This window comes from Penicillium arizonense, assembly GCF_001773325.1.
Source record: "Penicillium arizonense strain CBS 141311 chromosome Unknown PENARI_contig002, whole genome shotgun sequence".
Lineage (NCBI taxonomy): Eukaryota > Fungi > Ascomycota > Eurotiomycetes > Eurotiales > Aspergillaceae > Penicillium > Penicillium arizonense.
In genome coordinates this window covers 1640807-1657846 of record NW_019173279.1, presented here as the reverse complement: position 1 = coordinate 1657846, position 17040 = coordinate 1640807, and the positions used below count along the sequence as shown (strand labels likewise).

General features: G+C 52.0%; 9 protein-coding genes across 9 annotated transcripts; 5 read left to right on the top strand and 4 right to left on the bottom strand.

The window, feature by feature from the left end:
* Window positions 1-134: 134 nt before the first annotated feature.
* On the top strand, window positions 135-824 carry PENARI_c002G09177 (putative cell wall protein; the record flags this gene model as incomplete). Its single annotated transcript, XM_022627779.1, has 1 exon — window positions 135-824. The coding sequence occupies one exon, from the start codon at window positions 135-137 to the stop codon at window positions 822-824; it is 690 nt and encodes a 229-aa protein (XP_022492205.1).
* A 1109-nt stretch (window positions 825-1933) lies between these two features.
* On the bottom strand, window positions 1934-3077 carry PENARI_c002G11124 (ATG3/ATG10 family protein; the record flags this gene model as incomplete). The annotated part of the gene is made up of 2 exons (XM_022627901.1): window positions 1934-2477; window positions 2530-3077. 2 exons carry the CDS (start codon window positions 3075-3077, stop codon window positions 1934-1936), a joined length of 1092 nt encoding a protein of 363 aa, XP_022492936.1.
* Window positions 3078-4469: 1392 nt separating this feature from the next.
* PENARI_c002G05707 (putative cyclin) lies at window positions 4470-5429 on the bottom strand (the record flags this gene model as incomplete). The annotated part of the gene is made up of 2 exons (XM_022627536.1): window positions 4470-5114; window positions 5172-5429. The coding sequence occupies 2 exons, from the start codon at window positions 5427-5429 to the stop codon at window positions 4470-4472; spliced, it is 903 nt and encodes a 300-aa protein (XP_022492245.1).
* Window positions 5430-5871: 442 nt separating this feature from the next.
* On the top strand, window positions 5872-7245 carry PENARI_c002G01286 (uncharacterized protein; the record flags this gene model as incomplete). Its single annotated transcript, XM_022627221.1, has 1 exon — window positions 5872-7245. One exon carries the CDS (start codon window positions 5872-5874, stop codon window positions 7243-7245), a length of 1374 nt encoding a protein of 457 aa, XP_022492248.1.
* A 576-nt stretch (window positions 7246-7821) lies between these two features.
* PENARI_c002G06899 (translocon subunit SEC61) lies at window positions 7822-9518 on the top strand (the record flags this gene model as incomplete). The annotated part of the gene is made up of 5 exons (XM_022627601.1): window positions 7822-7831; window positions 7923-8023; window positions 8082-8249; window positions 8310-9385; window positions 9437-9518. The coding sequence occupies 5 exons, from the start codon at window positions 7822-7824 to the stop codon at window positions 9516-9518; spliced, it is 1437 nt and encodes a 478-aa protein (XP_022492780.1).
* Window positions 9519-9907: 389 nt separating this feature from the next.
* PENARI_c002G09702 (bifunctional ornithine acetyltransferase/N-acetylglutamate synthase) lies at window positions 9908-11366 on the bottom strand (the record flags this gene model as incomplete). Its single annotated transcript, XM_022627811.1, has 2 exons — window positions 9908-10841; window positions 10915-11366. 2 exons carry the CDS (start codon window positions 11364-11366, stop codon window positions 9908-9910), a joined length of 1386 nt encoding a protein of 461 aa, XP_022492647.1.
* Window positions 11367-12065: 699 nt separating this feature from the next.
* On the top strand, window positions 12066-13754 carry PENARI_c002G05928 (origin recognition complex subunit 2; the record flags this gene model as incomplete). The annotated part of the gene is made up of 1 exon (XM_022627545.1): window positions 12066-13754. One exon carries the CDS (start codon window positions 12066-12068, stop codon window positions 13752-13754), a length of 1689 nt encoding a protein of 562 aa, XP_022492693.1.
* A 197-nt stretch (window positions 13755-13951) lies between these two features.
* Window positions 13952-14563, bottom strand: PENARI_c002G04310 (uncharacterized protein; the record flags this gene model as incomplete). Its single annotated transcript, XM_022627436.1, has 2 exons — window positions 13952-14104; window positions 14288-14563. The coding sequence occupies 2 exons, from the start codon at window positions 14561-14563 to the stop codon at window positions 13952-13954; spliced, it is 429 nt and encodes a 142-aa protein (XP_022492597.1).
* Window positions 14564-15401: 838 nt separating this feature from the next.
* On the top strand, window positions 15402-16508 carry PENARI_c002G11314 (pyridoxal 5'-phosphate synthase subunit PdxS; the record flags this gene model as incomplete). Its single annotated transcript, XM_022627910.1, has 3 exons — window positions 15402-15506; window positions 15568-15750; window positions 15879-16508. 3 exons carry the CDS (start codon window positions 15402-15404, stop codon window positions 16506-16508), a joined length of 918 nt encoding a protein of 305 aa, XP_022492909.1.
* Between the last annotated feature and the right edge of the window lie 532 nt (window positions 16509-17040).

The window sequence follows — 17040 nt, the reverse complement described above, 5'->3', positions numbered from 1 at the left end:
GTCTCTTCATTCCAATCACTCTTTCAACTCTCTCTCTTCAACTTTCAATCTTTTAATCTTCGGATTCATTCCATCGAGAACTCTCTCTATAACCACATTCTTTATCAAGCCAACCAACCAACACAACCGCAACAATGGTCTCCTCCACTATCAACTTCTCTAGCCTCATGTGCCTCGTCCTGGCTCTGGCCCCATCTACCGTCCTCTCTGCTCCTCAGATCCCGGGCCTCCCAGTTCCTGATTTGTTCAACCACCCCGCTGCTCCCACCGACAAAGGTCCTGGCAACAGCGACTCCGAAGCCGGCAGCGGTGTCCACGTTGCCATCCCTGGCGGACCCTACGTGAACGCCGGTGTCGGTTACAAGGATAGCCACCGCGGCCCCTGCGGCCCAGGCTCTGGCGATGACCACCACGCCGGAGCAGGTGTCGACGTCGGTATTCCCGGCGGTCCCTCCGTCAAGCTCGGCAACGGCGAACACAGCCACCACGACGGTTACCCCTGCCCCGAGCCTCCTGCTCCCGCCCCGGTCGTCCCTGTCATGGCTCCCGCTCCTGCTCCCACTGCTCCAACCGTCATCCCAGCTCCGGCCTACCTCCCTCCCACCTTCACCACACCAATCTTCATCCCAACCACCACCCCCGCAGCTGTCTGGTCTCCCGCCGTTCCTGTCGTTCAGCACTCCACCCCGCTGATCCCCCGCCCTGCCCCATCTGCTTCTCCCGCGCCTTCCGTTATGCCCATCTTCAACGGTGCCTCCTCCATGGCACCGGGATCTTCCATCTTGGCAGTGGCTCTTCCTCTCGTCATGGCTTTCTTCTACTAGAAGCATTGCCAGTCTATAGGAATGCAGCCACGCTACCCAAGACGAAGATGAAGACGATATAATACGGGAATGACGCCGGTACGCCCCGACAGTTTTCCATGTCAGCGACAGGGACTGGGGTTTATCTTGTGCATGCTTTTTTCATGATTGATCTCTTTGATGATTGATCGCAAACATTTTGTACCTTTTGTTCTTTTCTTCTCTTCCTGTTTACTTTTTGTGGATTGTTCCAAAATCCTTATAATGCTTTGTACCTCCCGGCTGGTGTACTCACCCTCAGATTTACCTGTATCTTCTGTGCTCGTTTATACGAGAGCTGATCTTTTACTTACTACCTACTAACTACTCACCTATTATTTGGAACTTTTCCTATCTTTTTATTATCTGTTTATTTGTGCGTAAGCTATGCAGTTTATTCATATCTGGCGCTCAGGCGTGCGTTCGCACTATACGGAGTTCCTTTGTTAAGATTACTTTTTTGGTTTCTGCTGGTGCTGTTTTGTCTTGTTTTTACTGAGTTCGAATATATTACTCTTGATATAATATCTGGTCCCTCCTGTAGTATTGATAGCAGTAGACTTTCAGTAGTGCAATAGAATGAAGTTTAAAAATAATGGTTCAGAACAAACCATATAGGAAACTGTATGCAGCGCATACACTAGACTGGTTCCATCCCTGTCAAGTCTAAACTTTTGAGGACCCAATGATCTCCCGTGCCTGAGCGCCAAATCTCGGGGTCGACGCCAGGGGTTACTTACAGCGGTGATCTCGCAATATGATGTGTCTACATCTTCTAGAAACTTTGATAGAGAACAGACTGCAAGCTTTGGAATGGGACATTGCGCATCTCACCGGAGATGATACGTAAGAAAAGCAATCCAAATACAAGGAAAATAGAACAAAAGGTAATTGTTAATGTTCCCAGAAGTAGATCAACGCCAAAACTCATTTCATGTCATGCATATCGTATCTCGGAAATGAAACAAGCCAGTCACCGGGTCCGAATCCATGTCCAAGTCCAGGCAGTTGCATCCAATCTAGCTCGGAATACAGTTGCCTGGAAGCAAGGTCCGGATCAAAACCAAGTCCTCTTGACTAGACTCAAGGTCTCATACCCCCATTGTGAAATCATGTTCAATGCCCGGCGTCACGCTCGCAACAAACTTGAGGAAAACAACCAAGTACTGATCCACCCGAATGGCAACTTGCTCGTCCTCATCGTGCTGGAGCATCTCCCACTCATCCCCGCCGGGCTGTGCCTGGTGTTCACCGAGCGATAGGCCCTGCGTCTCATCTACTAGGCCTTCCAACCCGCTGTTCCCGCCAGCTCGTAGAACCCGGTTCGCTTCCTCGCGTGACTGGGTCTGCTTGATCTTCTCGCGGCGCAGCTTGAGTGCTGCGTCGGCGCGGTCAAGGAGCGTCTTCATCACGGAGGCGTGGCGGCAGGGGTGCACACTGGCCATCTTGACACTTCCTTCGAACCAGGGGAAGTCCTCTAGCGTTACCGTCTTGTCCTTGTAGTCACCGACGATATCTTCCATCATTAAATGCGGTGGAAGTGGTTCTGACGGGGACAGATACCCAGATAGGTATAGGCGGGGTGTGCGGTAGAAGTTAGAGTATGTGATATAGAGTGTGTAAGTGCGGAGAGGTCTACTAAAAGGTCAGAATAATCGCGACAGTAAATGAATAGATAGATACTCACTGCGTAGTCCCAGCCTGGCCAGCCGGCTCTCGAATAATAGCCTCCTCGTCATCGTCGTCGTCTTCCATATCCGGAATCTCATCATCATCCTCCTGCTCCCCCAGATTCCCAGATTCATCGACCGTCCGCACATCCCGGATCCTAGCTTCCTGCTTATCCTGGTCGGCAGCAGTGTCGCGACCCCCTCCAGTGCGCAACCAGCCATCCTCCCCGTCCACAGCATTTTCGCCGCCGTCACCGCCAGATAAGAAATCCCTCACGATCTCATCTTCAAGCCCCGCGTCGCCGGCGAAGTTATCGTTCAGTCGTCGGTGACAGGGCACGCCGCGGGTCACGAGAAACTGCTTGCCAGCTGGTAGATAGGAGACTCGCTTTGCTGGACTTGATGCGTCCCCCCAGGACCATGTGGGGAACTTGTAGACTAGGTAGTCGCCCGCGAGAACGAACTCCTCGGGGGTGATTTGGCCGGTGTTTCGGAAAGTCGAAGTTCGTGATACTGGCGCCAGGCGGTCCCGCCAGGTTGATAGTGTTGAGTGTAGGATATTCATGGTTTTGGAATATGTGAAGTGGTGAAGATCTGGATGGGAGATGGCGGGGGGGAAATGATAAGCGGTGGAGCACATGATCCGCCCCGCGTGAGCGTCGTCATTCCGACAACTTTAGAGGTTCATATGTGACATACATTCTTTATCTATGACATGATTGAAGGCTATAGTAGGCAAGTTTGAAAGTCCCGAAGGTGGTGCCTCTGGTTATATCTATCTCACTCACTTTGGGAATTTCTTACTTTCAGATGTTTGATCTATAGAGTAAAGATTATATATATATAGTTCGGTGAACATTTGATATGTTACTGAGAATGTTATCTGGCATCATGATCTCGTGAACACATCTGTATCTAATCTTGAATCACAAGGCATTTCAGGACATACAATAGGGGTCATAAATGTGTCTACCGTGCCACTGATGAAGTCTTGGGCAGTTCACAAAAGCCTCGAAGCGAGTATGCTTCATGCATTGTTTTCGCCCTACTTTGATCTCTCTTTTTCACCTCTTTTTTGTCCACTTTCGAGTGCCTCGGGTTCATCATGTAAATTGTATAAAGTTGGTGGTGTGAAAGGACTTAACTATGGCATATGACTAAGTTATAGCTTGAAAGGCAAACGACCTAGCAATCTGTTCGTATATTTTCACTTTAGAATTACTATTGCATTTGATTTCTCTATGCCTCTCGCTTTTCTCAATGACGAGGGCGACTCAGACAACAACCTTAGTCCTAGCTATAGGAACATACACAAGCATGGGGGATATAAAACTAGGTTACTTGTCTTCGTTGCTAGTACCCACATCACTAGCCTTGGGGTGAGATAGTGCTTGGTACAATCTCTTATCTTATACTAATAGCAATTTCTACTTCTCTTAATCACAGCGTAGTCAATGGACTAATTGACATAAGACTGCCATGGACATAAATTGCTGGTGTTTGTCTGAATGATTGTAGATAGCTATGTATCGAGAAAGACGTCGTGGCGAGCAGGTCATAGTGCATCCTCAAGTCAAGTTAGTGCCCAAAGTACTCAAATGTCCCATCGATGAGGAACAGGTGTCGAAGGGTAGGACGCCAGCTCTTAAAGCCAATACTTGACCCATCAGCCAACCAGTGTTTTACTTGAACAACTGAATCTTCGGCCAGGGTATCAACATGCCTCTCATAAATGGTTAGGACGTTGTGGGTGTGAGGCGGTTCACAGCAAGAATTTCTTCTGGGAGTGACCGTGATCTCACAGGAAGAGAGTCTGTCTGACGGGGCTTTTGAGGTGCTAGAGCTCCCTATACCATCTGATATATGAGTTGGTAGCTCATGGCTTCCACAAGAGCTTCCCATCCAACGTCACCTTCTGCCTATGATCTAGGATTTCCAACATAATTCAATCCTCAGCTCACTCGCCTTCCTGCATCATTCGGCGTCGTTCAATCTCAGCTTCGACCTCATCCGGAACCATAGGAATGGTTTTATCCTTCCATTGACTAGCCTCGGCCCGCATAAACCCTTCGGTACTTTGCATACCCACGACCAAGAAACCAAGCTCCTCACGATCAACATCGAAGACTTCCCACCAGTCACCATCAACGAGCTTGACTCCCACTTCGCGCGAAGCAAGGTAGATGGCAGCGACGGCTAGGGCATTGGGTTGATGTGTGACATATAGCAACTGAGGTGAGAGTAGTGCGGCGTTGAGATGCTGGATGACACGTTGAGCAACAGCGGGTTTTGCCACACCCAGAGTTTGTAGATATGTCAATGCAATGGTGTGCGGTAGGGCGACATGTGTATCGAAGCCCAGGGTGCGGAGGATGACGGACTCAATGCGAAGAAGCACCAGTCGGGCGGATTGGTACCCGCCTTCCGTCAGGATGTAGGTTTCAGGAGCTGGAGGGGCCTTGGGTGCACCGTCTGGTTTCACAAACCACAAGGGCGAGGCATCCCGTGATAGAAGGAAGGTGTAGACATTGAGCACGGAGCGCGGGGAGGTGGGTAGGAAGGAAAGCTTGGCCGCTAGGTAGAGAGCTGCAGCGGAAACATCCTACTCCGGTTAGTGGACACAAGGACAGAGAATTGAGGATAATTGGGGCTATGTTACCTTAACTGAGTAAATTCGCAAGCTACCGCCGTCAGCTCCGAGCCAAAAACGCGTGAAGATCACAATGGCCTGGGAAATGATATCTTGCGACAAGTGCAGGAGAATGCCAGCGGTTTGGGTGAGCTGGGCACCTGCACAGCGGATCGAGGTTTCAAGATCAGCCGGGACACCATCGATCGAGGACGAGGAGTTTGATAGCTGATCGGGGGTTGCTAGAGCGTTGGACAGGTGCTTCAACCCAGGATTGGTGGGAGCCATGACGAAGTGCAGAGAACGTGCAGTGACGCAGATCCTACACCATACACGGGACGTAAATAGAACTGACGACAACAATCAACACTATGTGGCGTGGCGAGAAGTCGTTATTATTTGGCAATCAGATCGCACAGGAAGAGTTGGTGGATCGTGGAGGTGGAGAGAGCTGTTCAGCCACCGCTATTTCGTTGCCCCAGCCTCTCTGTTTTCCTGCACGTCAAATCTCAAAAACATAGAGAAGATTAAACTTGACGTGAAACATTGTCACATCCTCGATACTCCATCCTTCGTTTGACTTTGAGTATATTCAGGGGTTGTTTCGTCTCTACTACTACTCACCGAGTCTTGAACGTGTCCCTACAAGCCCCTAAGTCTAGACGCTGCACTCCAGCGCCACATTGGGCTGAGTTGACCAGGTATTTCCATTTTACCTGCTTGTGCTGTCATGATTCCCCCTCAGACCACGCCCCCCGATCTCTCTCACGCACCTGTCACCCTACATTCCGATGGCGCGAAGCACGAGACCATTACCTCGTCGCCCCCAAGATCGACAGCTCCTTTAATCTCACGGAACAACACGCGCACTCTGCCTCTACACCGTCGGGCAAACACTGAATACATTGCACAACCCCCACTCTTTGAAGAGGGACTGGAACACACGATATCAGACCGCCCGAGAAATACCCCTTGGAACGACACCTTTCCCAAGAAGAACCTCGAAGCAAGAGCCAGGGTCCTGTCAGACTGGTTCCAGGGCAAGTCAGATCCAGTGGATTTGGGACTTAAAATGGGCACCAACGGTGATTCAGATGGCCCAGGGCTAGATAGCCGTCCGGCTTCAACATTCACGTCACATACACGAAAGAACTCGGCCCCGGTAACAAGTCGGTTCTCCTTTTTCGGCTTACGGCGACAAGAGAACAAACCTAGTTTCCCGGAACCGGCGGACGACGAGTTCCTCAACCTGGACATTACCGCGGCCCTAACATTACCCAACTCGGATACTACCGACAACGAGGCACTGGATACCTTAAGAGATCACGCCGACCAGGTGCTTCGACGAATGCAAGAGGCCTACAAGCAACGCACATTCGCCATGCACCAGGCACTGGCCGATAAGAACGAAAAGCAAGAGGAGCTGGAAGAGACTCGCGCTAGAGTCGATCATCTAAAGATCCAGCTCGACGGCATGGCGGCCAAGGTGCTCGACCAGGAGAAAGCTATGCAGGCCATGGCCGACGAGCTGGAGCAAGAGAGGAATCTACGGAAGAGAGAGGAATCTCGAAGTCGCAGTCGCACTATGCGCGCGGTACACGAAGATGACGACGTCCCCTCCATGGCTCTCCAGACTCCCCGCCGCGGTGGCAAGCGTGCTAGTCATAGTACGTTCACCAGCGACTCTGGATTCGAGTCTGGCGACGAGAGCGTTGCCGATAGCGTCTTCTCGCAGCGTGAGGGTGTTGAGTCTCCAACCTCCACCCTCACAGCGCCATCCCCCAATATGTCTCAGATCGCCTTGTCCACGCCGACTGCCCCAACGCCCACCCCCACTATCCAGAAGAACCTGGTCGCGGTCACTAATGCACCACCACCTGCTCGTTCCTCGGCGTACGACCGCGTTTTGAAGGGACTTGCTTCAACGCGTTTAGGTAGCTCTTTCGGTGGTAACTCTCCAAATTGCACCAATTGCTACGGTGTACCAGCCTCGGAGGCTTGGAGCGTTATGGGTGTTTTGAAAGACGAGAACCGGGGTCTTAAGACGCGTCTAGGCGAGCTCGAGGTGGTCATTGATGACTGTTTGGGTCTTGTTGGCCCTTGAAGCTGGATTTCCCACAATCTTTATGCAATGTGTTGATCTTACGAGACCAGGCGTCCGGACGCAACATGGATTTACATGGAGTTTGACATGATTGGAGCTTGGATCCGAGTATATGAGTACAATAGAGAACTTCCACGCATTCGGTATATTTGGATACCCCGTAGACCCTGAACTGTTCATAGTATCGTGGCCTCTAAAATGTGGGGATAGCTCCCTTTTTTGGGGGGGCGCACAACACATCGGGCTTGATTCGTGACAGGACTAAAAGCTCCGGATAATTAAATAGAACACATTTAGCCAACTAGATCTCATATTCGAGTTGCAATGTACTGGGTTGAGTCACTGTCAAGGTGGTTGCGGCGAAGACCAAGTGGCCTTAATTAGCGCGGAAGCGAAAAGTGGCCAGCGAACCTCTTCTGTCCTCTTCTTCCCTCCTCCCCCCATCTCCCCTTCGACCTCTTCCCTTCCCCTTTTCTTTTTCTTTATTCCTCTTAATTGTCAAGACACTCCTTCAGCTGGTTTTCGACTCCAGCTTTCTCTATTTCTCTTTGACGGATTGGGAGGACGTTAGCCACCATGAGCGGCCGTGAGTCCCCAAACCATCGTCTTGCACGCGATCGCGGCAATCCGTCTCGAATCGACTCAATGGATCATCGAATACTGATGGAGGATTATAGTACGCTTCCTTGACTTGATCAAGCCCTTTACGCCCCTCCTCCCGGAGGTGGCAGCTCCTGAGACCAAGGTGCCCTTCAACCAGAAGTTGATGTGGACTGGTGTACGTCGCCTCGAATCTGCTACAGCGCAACATTTGGATTCTAATCAGTCTGTTACAGTTGACCCTGATGATCTTCCTGGTCATGAGTCAGATGCCTCTTTACGGCATTGTCTCCTCCGACACTTCGGACCCCCTGTACTGGCTCCGTATGATGCTGGCCAGTAACCGTGGTACTCTGATGGAGTTGGGTATCACCCCCATCATCTCCTCTGGCATGGTCTTCCAGGTATGCGACACCACGGCACTTAATTTTATGCGACAATTGTACTGACGGCTGTTTTTCTAGCTCCTTGCCGGTACCCACCTCATCGACGTCAACCTTGACCTCAAGACCGACCGCGAGCTCTACCAGACCGCCCAGAAGCTGTTTGCTATCATCCTCTCCTTCGGCCAGGCTTGCGTTTACGTCCTGACTGGTCTCTACGGCCAGCCCAGCGACCTTGGTGCCGGTATCTGTGTTCTCCTGATTGTTCAGCTTGTTGTTGCTGGTCTGGTTGTCATTCTGCTGGATGAGCTCCTCCAGAAGGGCTACGGTCTGGGTAGCGGTATCTCCCTGTTCATTGCTACCAACATTTGCGAGTCTATTGTCTGGAAGGCCTTCTCCCCCACGACCATCAACACCGGCCGTGGCCCCGAGTTCGAGGGTGCCATCATCGCTCTCTTCCACCTTCTCCTGACCTGGCCCGACAAGCAGCGTGCCCTGTACGAGGCATTCTACCGCCAGAACCTGCCCAACGTCATGAACCTCTTGGCCACTCTCCTCGTCTTCGCCGCTGTCATCTACCTGCAGGGCTTCCGTGTTGAGATTCCTGTCAAGTCTTCCCGCCAGCGTGGCATGCGCGGTTCTTACCCCGTCCGGCTCTTCTACACCTCCAACATGCCCATCATGCTGCAGTCCGCTCTGTGCTCCAACATTTTCCTGATCAGTCAGATGCTGTACTCCCGCTTCTCCGACAACATCCTTGTCAAGCTCCTCGGAGTGTGGGAGCCCCGTGAGGGATCCGCCCAGCTCTACGCTGCCTCCGGTATCGCCTACTACATGTCTCCCCCTCTGAACTTCAAGGAGGCTCTCCTCGACCCCATTCACACCGCTGTCTACATCACCTTCATGCTCGTTGCCTGCGCTCTCTTCTCCAAGACCTGGATTGAGGTTTCCGGCTCCGCTCCCCGTGACGTTGCCAAGCAGCTCAAGGACCAAGGTCTCGTCATGTCTGGTCACCGTGAGCAGAGCATGTACAAGGAGCTCAAGCGTGTTATCCCCACTGCCGCTGCCTTCGGTGGTGCCTGCATTGGTGGTCTGTCCGTCGCCTCTGACCTCCTCGGTGCCTTGGGCAGTGGTACTGGTATCCTTCTTGCCGTCACGTAAGTTACCTTTTCTTCCATTTGAATTGACTCCAGCTAACATTGACACAGTATCATCTACGGCTACTTTGAAATTGCCGCCCGCGAGGGTGACATTGGCGCTGGCCTCAAGGGCCTCGTCCCCGGCAGCTAGACGGACTGCCCGTCCTTTTACGAGCAGCATGACTTGGGATCATTCCATTGTTCCTTTGCAACTCTCTGTTTAGTTTTTGTCACTTTTGTTCGTTATTTGTTATACTTTTTGGGTGAATGTATTGGCATTGCCTGTTGCGGCTGGATTGGAGCCATGTCCGTCTGATCATAGCAGACAATGGCCAAGGAAATGTGCTCTACTTGAGCCCTGTAACCATATCTTCTAGAAAACCAAAACCATATATTCAATTGCCATGATCTGTTTCCTTGAACATATACTTCTCGATCAACAGTATTCTAGTCCAGATAAACGATTCCGATATTACTGTTTAACCCGAAATCAATTCCTTTATGTATATAATTTTAACAATATCAATCCACACCCTTCTCTCAAGTCCGGTAATCACCATTAATGGTAACATACTCATGACTGAAATCACAGAACCAGTAAACAGCATCCTCCCCACCACACCCAGCATCCCCCTTCTCACCACCACCGAGATCAACAACAATCTCCAGATCCTCATTCTGCAAAATAACACTAGCCCGCTCCTCGTCAACAGACTCGGGCTCCCCATTAACAAGAAGCTTCAACACAGCACTCCCATCCACAGGCCGGAAACTAACAGACGTCCGCTCGGGCACAATAGTCCCCTCAGCAACACCCTGCGTATAACCAACCGCACACAGAATCCGGCCCCAGTTCGCATCCCGTCCATACAGGGCAGTCTTGACAAGCGGCGAGCGCGCAATCGTCGACGCAATCTGGCGCGCGGACTCGTAGTCAGGTGAGTTGGTAACGCGCACGGTGACGAACTTCGTTGCACCTTCGCCGTCGCGGACGACTAGCTGCGACAATTCCTGCGCGAAATCTGTCAGGACACTTTGCAGGGCTGTGTAGTCTGCGCTGGGGGATGAAGTGGAAGTAGGGGCGCGGACGGTCTCGCCGCCTGCGGCGCCATTGGCCAGCACGGCGATTGTGTCGTTTGTGCTTGTGTCGCCGTCGATAGAGATTGAGTTGAAGGAGCGGGAGACGGCGTGCTTAAGAAGGGGTTGGAGGGCCGCGGCTTCAACTGGGGCGTCTGTGCAGACGACGCCGAGGAGGGTGGCCATGTTCGGGTGGATCATGCCGGCGCCTTTGGTCATGCCGGCCAGGCGGTAGGTGAGGTTTGGCGAGGAGGGGAGGGTGAAGGTCCGCGAGAGGAGCTTGGGGAAGGTGTCTGTTGTGCAAATTGCGCGGGCTGTCGTGAGCCAGGCTTCGTGGGTTGAGGCGAGGGCTGAGTGGGCTGTTGGGATGCGGTCGAGGATCTTGGTAATTGGGAGACTATGGGGTTGTTAGTGCCGGGTGTGCTTTGCTTGTTGGCTTTTTCGTATCTGTTAGGTTGTAGTAGACTTACCGTTGTCCAATGACACCGGTACTCATGACTAGCGAGCTATCATTCTCGACGCCGTTGCACTCATCGACCTTTCGGCCCATCTGCACTGCATCTTCCAGTCCACCCTTGCCAGTCACGGCATTGGCACATCCGGAGTTGATGACAACAGCCCGGATGCCCTCACCCTTGCGGCTCTGTAGTGTCTTCTTGCTGACCTGCACTGGCGCAGCTTGGAACTTGTTGGTGGTGAACACTGCGGCGGCCGAGCACGGCGTGTCCGAGGCAATCAGGGCCAGATCCGGGAAGCGGGTGTTGGAGGCCTTGACACCCACATGGGTGCCAGATACCTGGAAGCCCTGGGGGTACGAGCCGCTAGTAGGGATGTAGCGCTGCTTGGAGGCCGGAATGGCCATGTCCAGCGGTGCGGAGTAGCATCGCACTTGGCCCTTGACCATGCGGGCGAAGGATGCCATTGTGGGCTGAGTGGCTGGAACCATGACAGTGTATGAGTCCTAGATCATAGACTGGGCTCTCTCCACTATATAAGCTGGAGGAGATAAGATGGTTGAGTCACTGAGCGGAAAAAAAGTAGCCGGTCTCGGCGCTCCCGACTCGGCTTTGTCTGCGCGAGAGGAGCCCACCTTGAGAAAGGGACGAGATATTGTGTAAATTAACTATGAGATGGCGGTTGAGTTGTTGAATTGTTCAATTCTTATAGTAGAGCTGAAGTTCAGTGCAATTCCTGCTTTATGTATTTCATTAGATGAATTGAGCGATTATTCGGGCCAAAAACGCTCCCAATACAATAAAGCGTCTTACAGTCACAAAATGCAGCTTTACCAAAGATTTGAATCTACTAGCAAACAATCAAGCCTATTTATGGAGTACAGAGTACAGTACGCCTAGTATAGTTGGCGAGACGGAGTCGGAGAAACCCATCCGCTTCTCTTCAATATTCCCGATACCAGATACCATTCCTCGACTTCTAATTAAGCCCTACATTCCAGTGTCAGACCTGCAGCTCCCTGCAAGCTCAGCGAAAGAACGTCTGCTATCACCCCCAGCCAGGCCATCCCTTGCGTCCCCGTCCCTGTGCACATTCTCCGGATCTGATGGTATTGTTGATTCCTTTCCCTTCGCGTCCAAATCGACTAGATCCTGACCCGTCCACCATGAAGCGCAAGCTCTCAGATTCCGGCGAGACGCCGGCAGTGTCAACGCCCAAAAGACGACGTACAGCCCTAGAACAAGCCAATGGCGCCCTGAACGGCCACGCGCCCACGCATCCACCCCCGAACGGCGATGCCACCTACGAGCTGCCTCCCTCACAAAGGGACCAATCAACACCAAAAAAGGCCAACGGGATCTCTGCAACGCCGCTGAAAGAATCAGGTCTCAAGACCCCGACCCATAAGTCCAAGGCTCGTGGTCTATTCGCTACACCAACCAAGCCCAAATCTGCAACCGCGGCTACTCCGTCTCGAGTCAAGAACGCCGATCGGTCAGCGAAGAAGAAGAGCGCGCGCGTGCTTTTCGAACAGGACGAGGATGCAGCCTGGGATGGATCGGAGCAGTTAGCAGAGGAAATCCTACAGGGCGACGAGTCGGATACAGAGAAGGCGGCTCCGCCATTGGCGGATAGCATTGAAGCTGATCATGAAGAGGCAGCAGAGAAGGGTGCAAAACAGCCCAAGCGCCGTGCGGGACGACCCAAGGGTGCGAGGAATAAGCGTTCGCCAACGCCGGAGGGTGAACTCCCTGCGCATGAGCGGTATTTCTTCCAGAACCGTGCTGGTCCTGTCAAGACGTCGAATGCCAACCTTAACAAAGTGTCGCTGTTGACGCATGAGGAGTATTTCGAGAAACTGGGACAGTATGAGGACCCCTGCAGGGACGAGAAGGAGTATCTGCTCTCTTTGCACCACCGGTCTTTCCCGCAGTGGGCCTTCGAGTTCGATGAAGGGTTCAATATCTGTATATTTGGATATGGGTCGAAGCGCAAGCTTGTCGAGCAATTTGCCGATTGGACATATAATCATAGCCTGTCGACCACTGCGCCTCCATCTATTATTATCGTCAATGGGTACACGCCGGGTATCTCTATCCGATCAGTCTTCGCTACGATCGTTACGGCTGTGATGGGTGACGATGTCCCGTCCAAGCTTGGTGCACAGCCAACAGAAGTCCTGGAGTTGCTGCAATCTGTGCTCAAATCCCGCGGAGAGAATGAAGAGCCCGTCACAGTTTTGATCAACTCGATCGATGCCCCGCCTCTTCGCCGCGCTGCAAACCAGGCCCTCCTCGCCCGTCTGGCTGCTACACCGCGCATCCGCCTGCTGGTCACGGCGGATACCCCCAATTTCCCAGTGATGTGGGATATCAGTCTGCGCGACCAGCTCAACCTCGTCTTCCATGACTGCACAACCTTCCTCCCCTTCTCCGCGGAGGCAGACGTCGTCGAAGAAGTCCACTCCCTCCTCGGCCGCAAGGGTCGCCGCGTCGGCGGCAAGGAAGGTGTAGGTTTTGTGCTGAAGAGTCTTCCAGAGAATGCGCGCAACCTATACCGCCTCTTATTGACAGAACTGATCACTGTTATGGACGACGGCAACCAGTCCGACGATGAAGCACCAGCAGATGGCGGCAAGGCCGATGAAACGGGTATTGAATTCCGCCAGCTTTACCAGAAGGCAACGGAGGAGTTTGTCGCTTCTTCTGAGATGATGTTCCGTACATTGTTGAAGGAATTCCACGATCACCAGATGATCACTTCGCGCATGGATGCTAGCGGTGGTGAGATCCTAGGTGTTCCTCTGTCTCGTGATGAGATGGAGGGCGTGTTAGAGGATCTGGTGCTGGGGTAGGTAGATTTCCCCCTCTCGTTCTCTGTAGGTGTGGAATAGATCAAGACTCATGATACCCTGTATGAATAAACTGTTTACAAATTCTCGAGCGTCGGACAAGTCATAGTAGTAGATCAGATCGATCCTTGGTAGGTTACCGAGAACGATAGCTGTTTAGATGTATGTACATGTAGCTTGCTTCCAACAAAGCGCAACCCTCAGAACTGCGCAAAAGCAGCAAGCGCCATCATAGCCCCGAAACTTATCTTAAACGGCCGCTTCTCACTCATAGCCCGCTTCAAGTCGACGTTCTTAACATACTTCTGCATCCGATGAAGGGGAAGGATATTGTAGCCCTTGGAAGCAGCGTACTAAACAGAGAAAAGAAAAGAGTATTAGCATATACCATCCATGTACCATCGCGAACAAAACAAAGCATAACTTATACATACCTCAACAAGAACAACCCCCAAACCAAAAATAACAACCAAAGCCCTCGAAAAAGCCCTCAACCCCACACCAGCCACAAGCCCCAAAACACACCCCAAACTAACCTGCCGCATTCCCTCCGCCGTGAGAAGACCCGTCCGCGCACTCTGTCCCTGTTTCTGCGCCATTGATTCAGATGCTCCGTTGTTAATCGCCCATCCGGACCCGGTCTCTTTATTGAAGAGGGCTTCGCCGGTGCTGGGCGCTGCGTATTGGCATTGTAATGGGGCGGCGCGGAAGGGCGATGTTGGGTGTAGGGTTGCGGCGCTGAGGCCGATGCTTAGGCTTAGACCTAGGCGGAGGAGGGTGCTTGGTTGGTGGGTGAATAGTTTGAAGGACATTTTTGTGGTTAGGGTTTAATTAGGGATTGGAGCTGGGATTGAAGTTGGTTATTGGGAGGTGTAGATGTAGATGTGAGTTGGAGCTCCCTTGTTTGAGGGTCGATCAGATCTGTGATGTCATAGCTTGGGGTTGGGTTACGCTTTTGGACTTTAAAGGTTACTTTATGTTATTGGATTATATCTTGTATTATATACACTGGTCGTATGCTTATTCGAGCTGAATATCAATGCCAAGTACATACGTGCGTCTATGTGCAACATACAGTTAACGCGTCTATAGAGACCGTTGGCACCCTACAGGCGTTAGACCCCATTGGGTTAGTCACTCTTGGCCGGTCTGGGCGCCTTCTATCTTTCTATGTAACATCTACGTTAACGTTAACGTTAACGTTAACTTACTCCGTGCATAGGTACATGTTAAGAGTGCAGGTCTATGTTAATAGTAAAGTGACCTGCCTATTAGTATTGTGCCTGGATCGACAAGTTAAAGTTTCCTATGCGAGAAATGCCCTAAAGTGCTCATGCGGGTCTCTACTTTCCCAGATTACTACCCAGGCATTCACTGCCAAGGTGACTAATAAAAGCTACAAGTCCCAAGGTTAGAGGCTTGGAACCTTCCATAGACAGCAGGCGGTCAAGTGTACACCGCGGGGCCATTCAGGATCTCCTCGGGAAACGACCTCGGAGCTTCGAGGGGCATTCCGGTGGGCCTGAGGCGAGGGTAAACTGTATTTCTGATCGTTTTGACTCATTCCCTTATTTCCCCATCCTCTCTCACTTTTGTTTCTTTTCATTCCTCTCTTTTCCATATCCTTTTTTTATTTTCACACACTTCACAATGGCTGCTACAAACGGTACCTCCGGCAATGACTTCACTGTCAAGGCCGGCCTTGCTCAGATGCTGAAGGGTGGTGTGATTATGGACGTCGTGAACGCCGAGCAGGTATGTCTGAAGGATTGACCTCATTTCGCATAACGACGACTCTAACTGATTCATTTACTAGGCTCGCATCGCCGAAGAGGCCGGTGCCGCCGCTGTCATGGCCCTCGAGCGTGTCCCCGCTGATATCCGCGTTGAGGGCGGCGTGGCTCGCATGTCCGACCCCGGCATGATCAAGGAGATCATGGAAGCCGTCACCATTCCCGTCATGGCCAAGGCCCGCATTGGCCACTTTGTCGAATGTCAGGTATGTAAATCATCCGATCACCAACGTTTTGCGGGGGAGGGGCAAATGGGGTAAAAAAAATTGGAGTGGCGGTGGAGGCAAAAACGAAACCAGTTCAAGTTCAGCGACTAACACTTGCTTCACTACAGATCCTGGAGGCCATTGGCGTCGACTACATCGACGAGTCCGAAGTCCTCACCCCCGCTGACGATGTCTACCACGTCACCAAGCACGGCTACAAGGTCCCCTTCGTCTGCGGCTGCCGCAACCTGGGTGAAGCCCTGCGCCGTATCTCCGAGGGCGCCGCCATGATCCGCACCAAGGGTGAAGCTGGCACTGGCGATGTCGTCGAGGCTGTCAAGCACATGCGCACTGTCAACGCACAGATCAGCCGTGCCCGCGGTATCCTCCTTGCCAGCGCGGACGCCGAGCCCGAGTTGCGCGCTTTCGCCCGTGAGATCGAGGCTCCCTATGAGCTTGTTCGTCAGGCTGCTGAGCTGGGCCGTCTGCCTGTTGTCAACTTCGCTGCTGGCGGTGTTGCTACTCCTGCCGATGCGGCGCTTATGATGCAGCTCGGCTGTGATGGCGTCTTTGTTGGCTCTGGTATCTTCAAGTCTGGTGATGCTAAGAAGCGTGCCCGTGCTATTGTCCAGGCTGTTACTCACTTCAAGGATCCTAAGGTTTTGGCTGAGGTTAGCCAGGGTCTTGGTGAGGCTATGGTTGGTATTAATGTGAAGCAGATGCCCGAGGCTGATAAGCTGGCTGGTCGTGGCTGGTAGATGTGTTTTTCTTTTTGTTCTGTTTATCTTCTTTTCAGCCTTATCATTGTTGCACCTAAAAGAATACTGTACATGAGCCACGAGCAGATACCAAATACTACAAAACTAGACATTTTGGCATTACATTCATGTGGACTTCGAATACTCCTCTCTATGCTGAATGCATACCGGCTTCAATACGTACAATGGAATGAATTCGTAGAAATAACCTAAAGCCAAGTCCACCAGAACATATCTAGATCTCCGGAGAATACTTCTGATAAGTTCGATTAAACAAGATCCGCAACCTGATAGGCCACCATCACCGAACCACCGATCGCGCAAGATGTACCAATACAATTGGTGTTTTCTGCCCGCGCTCAGACAACAGCCGAATGGATCTACGGGTGACAGTTAGTCTAATGCTACCGAGTCCATTCTCCGGGGCCCCGTATCACTCCGAGGCTCCGGGGGAACGGAGTATGTCTGTGGTTGTTTCCAAGCCCTAATTTGTTTACCTTGGGAAGGGGCTCTTGTACTAGGAGTTAACTTA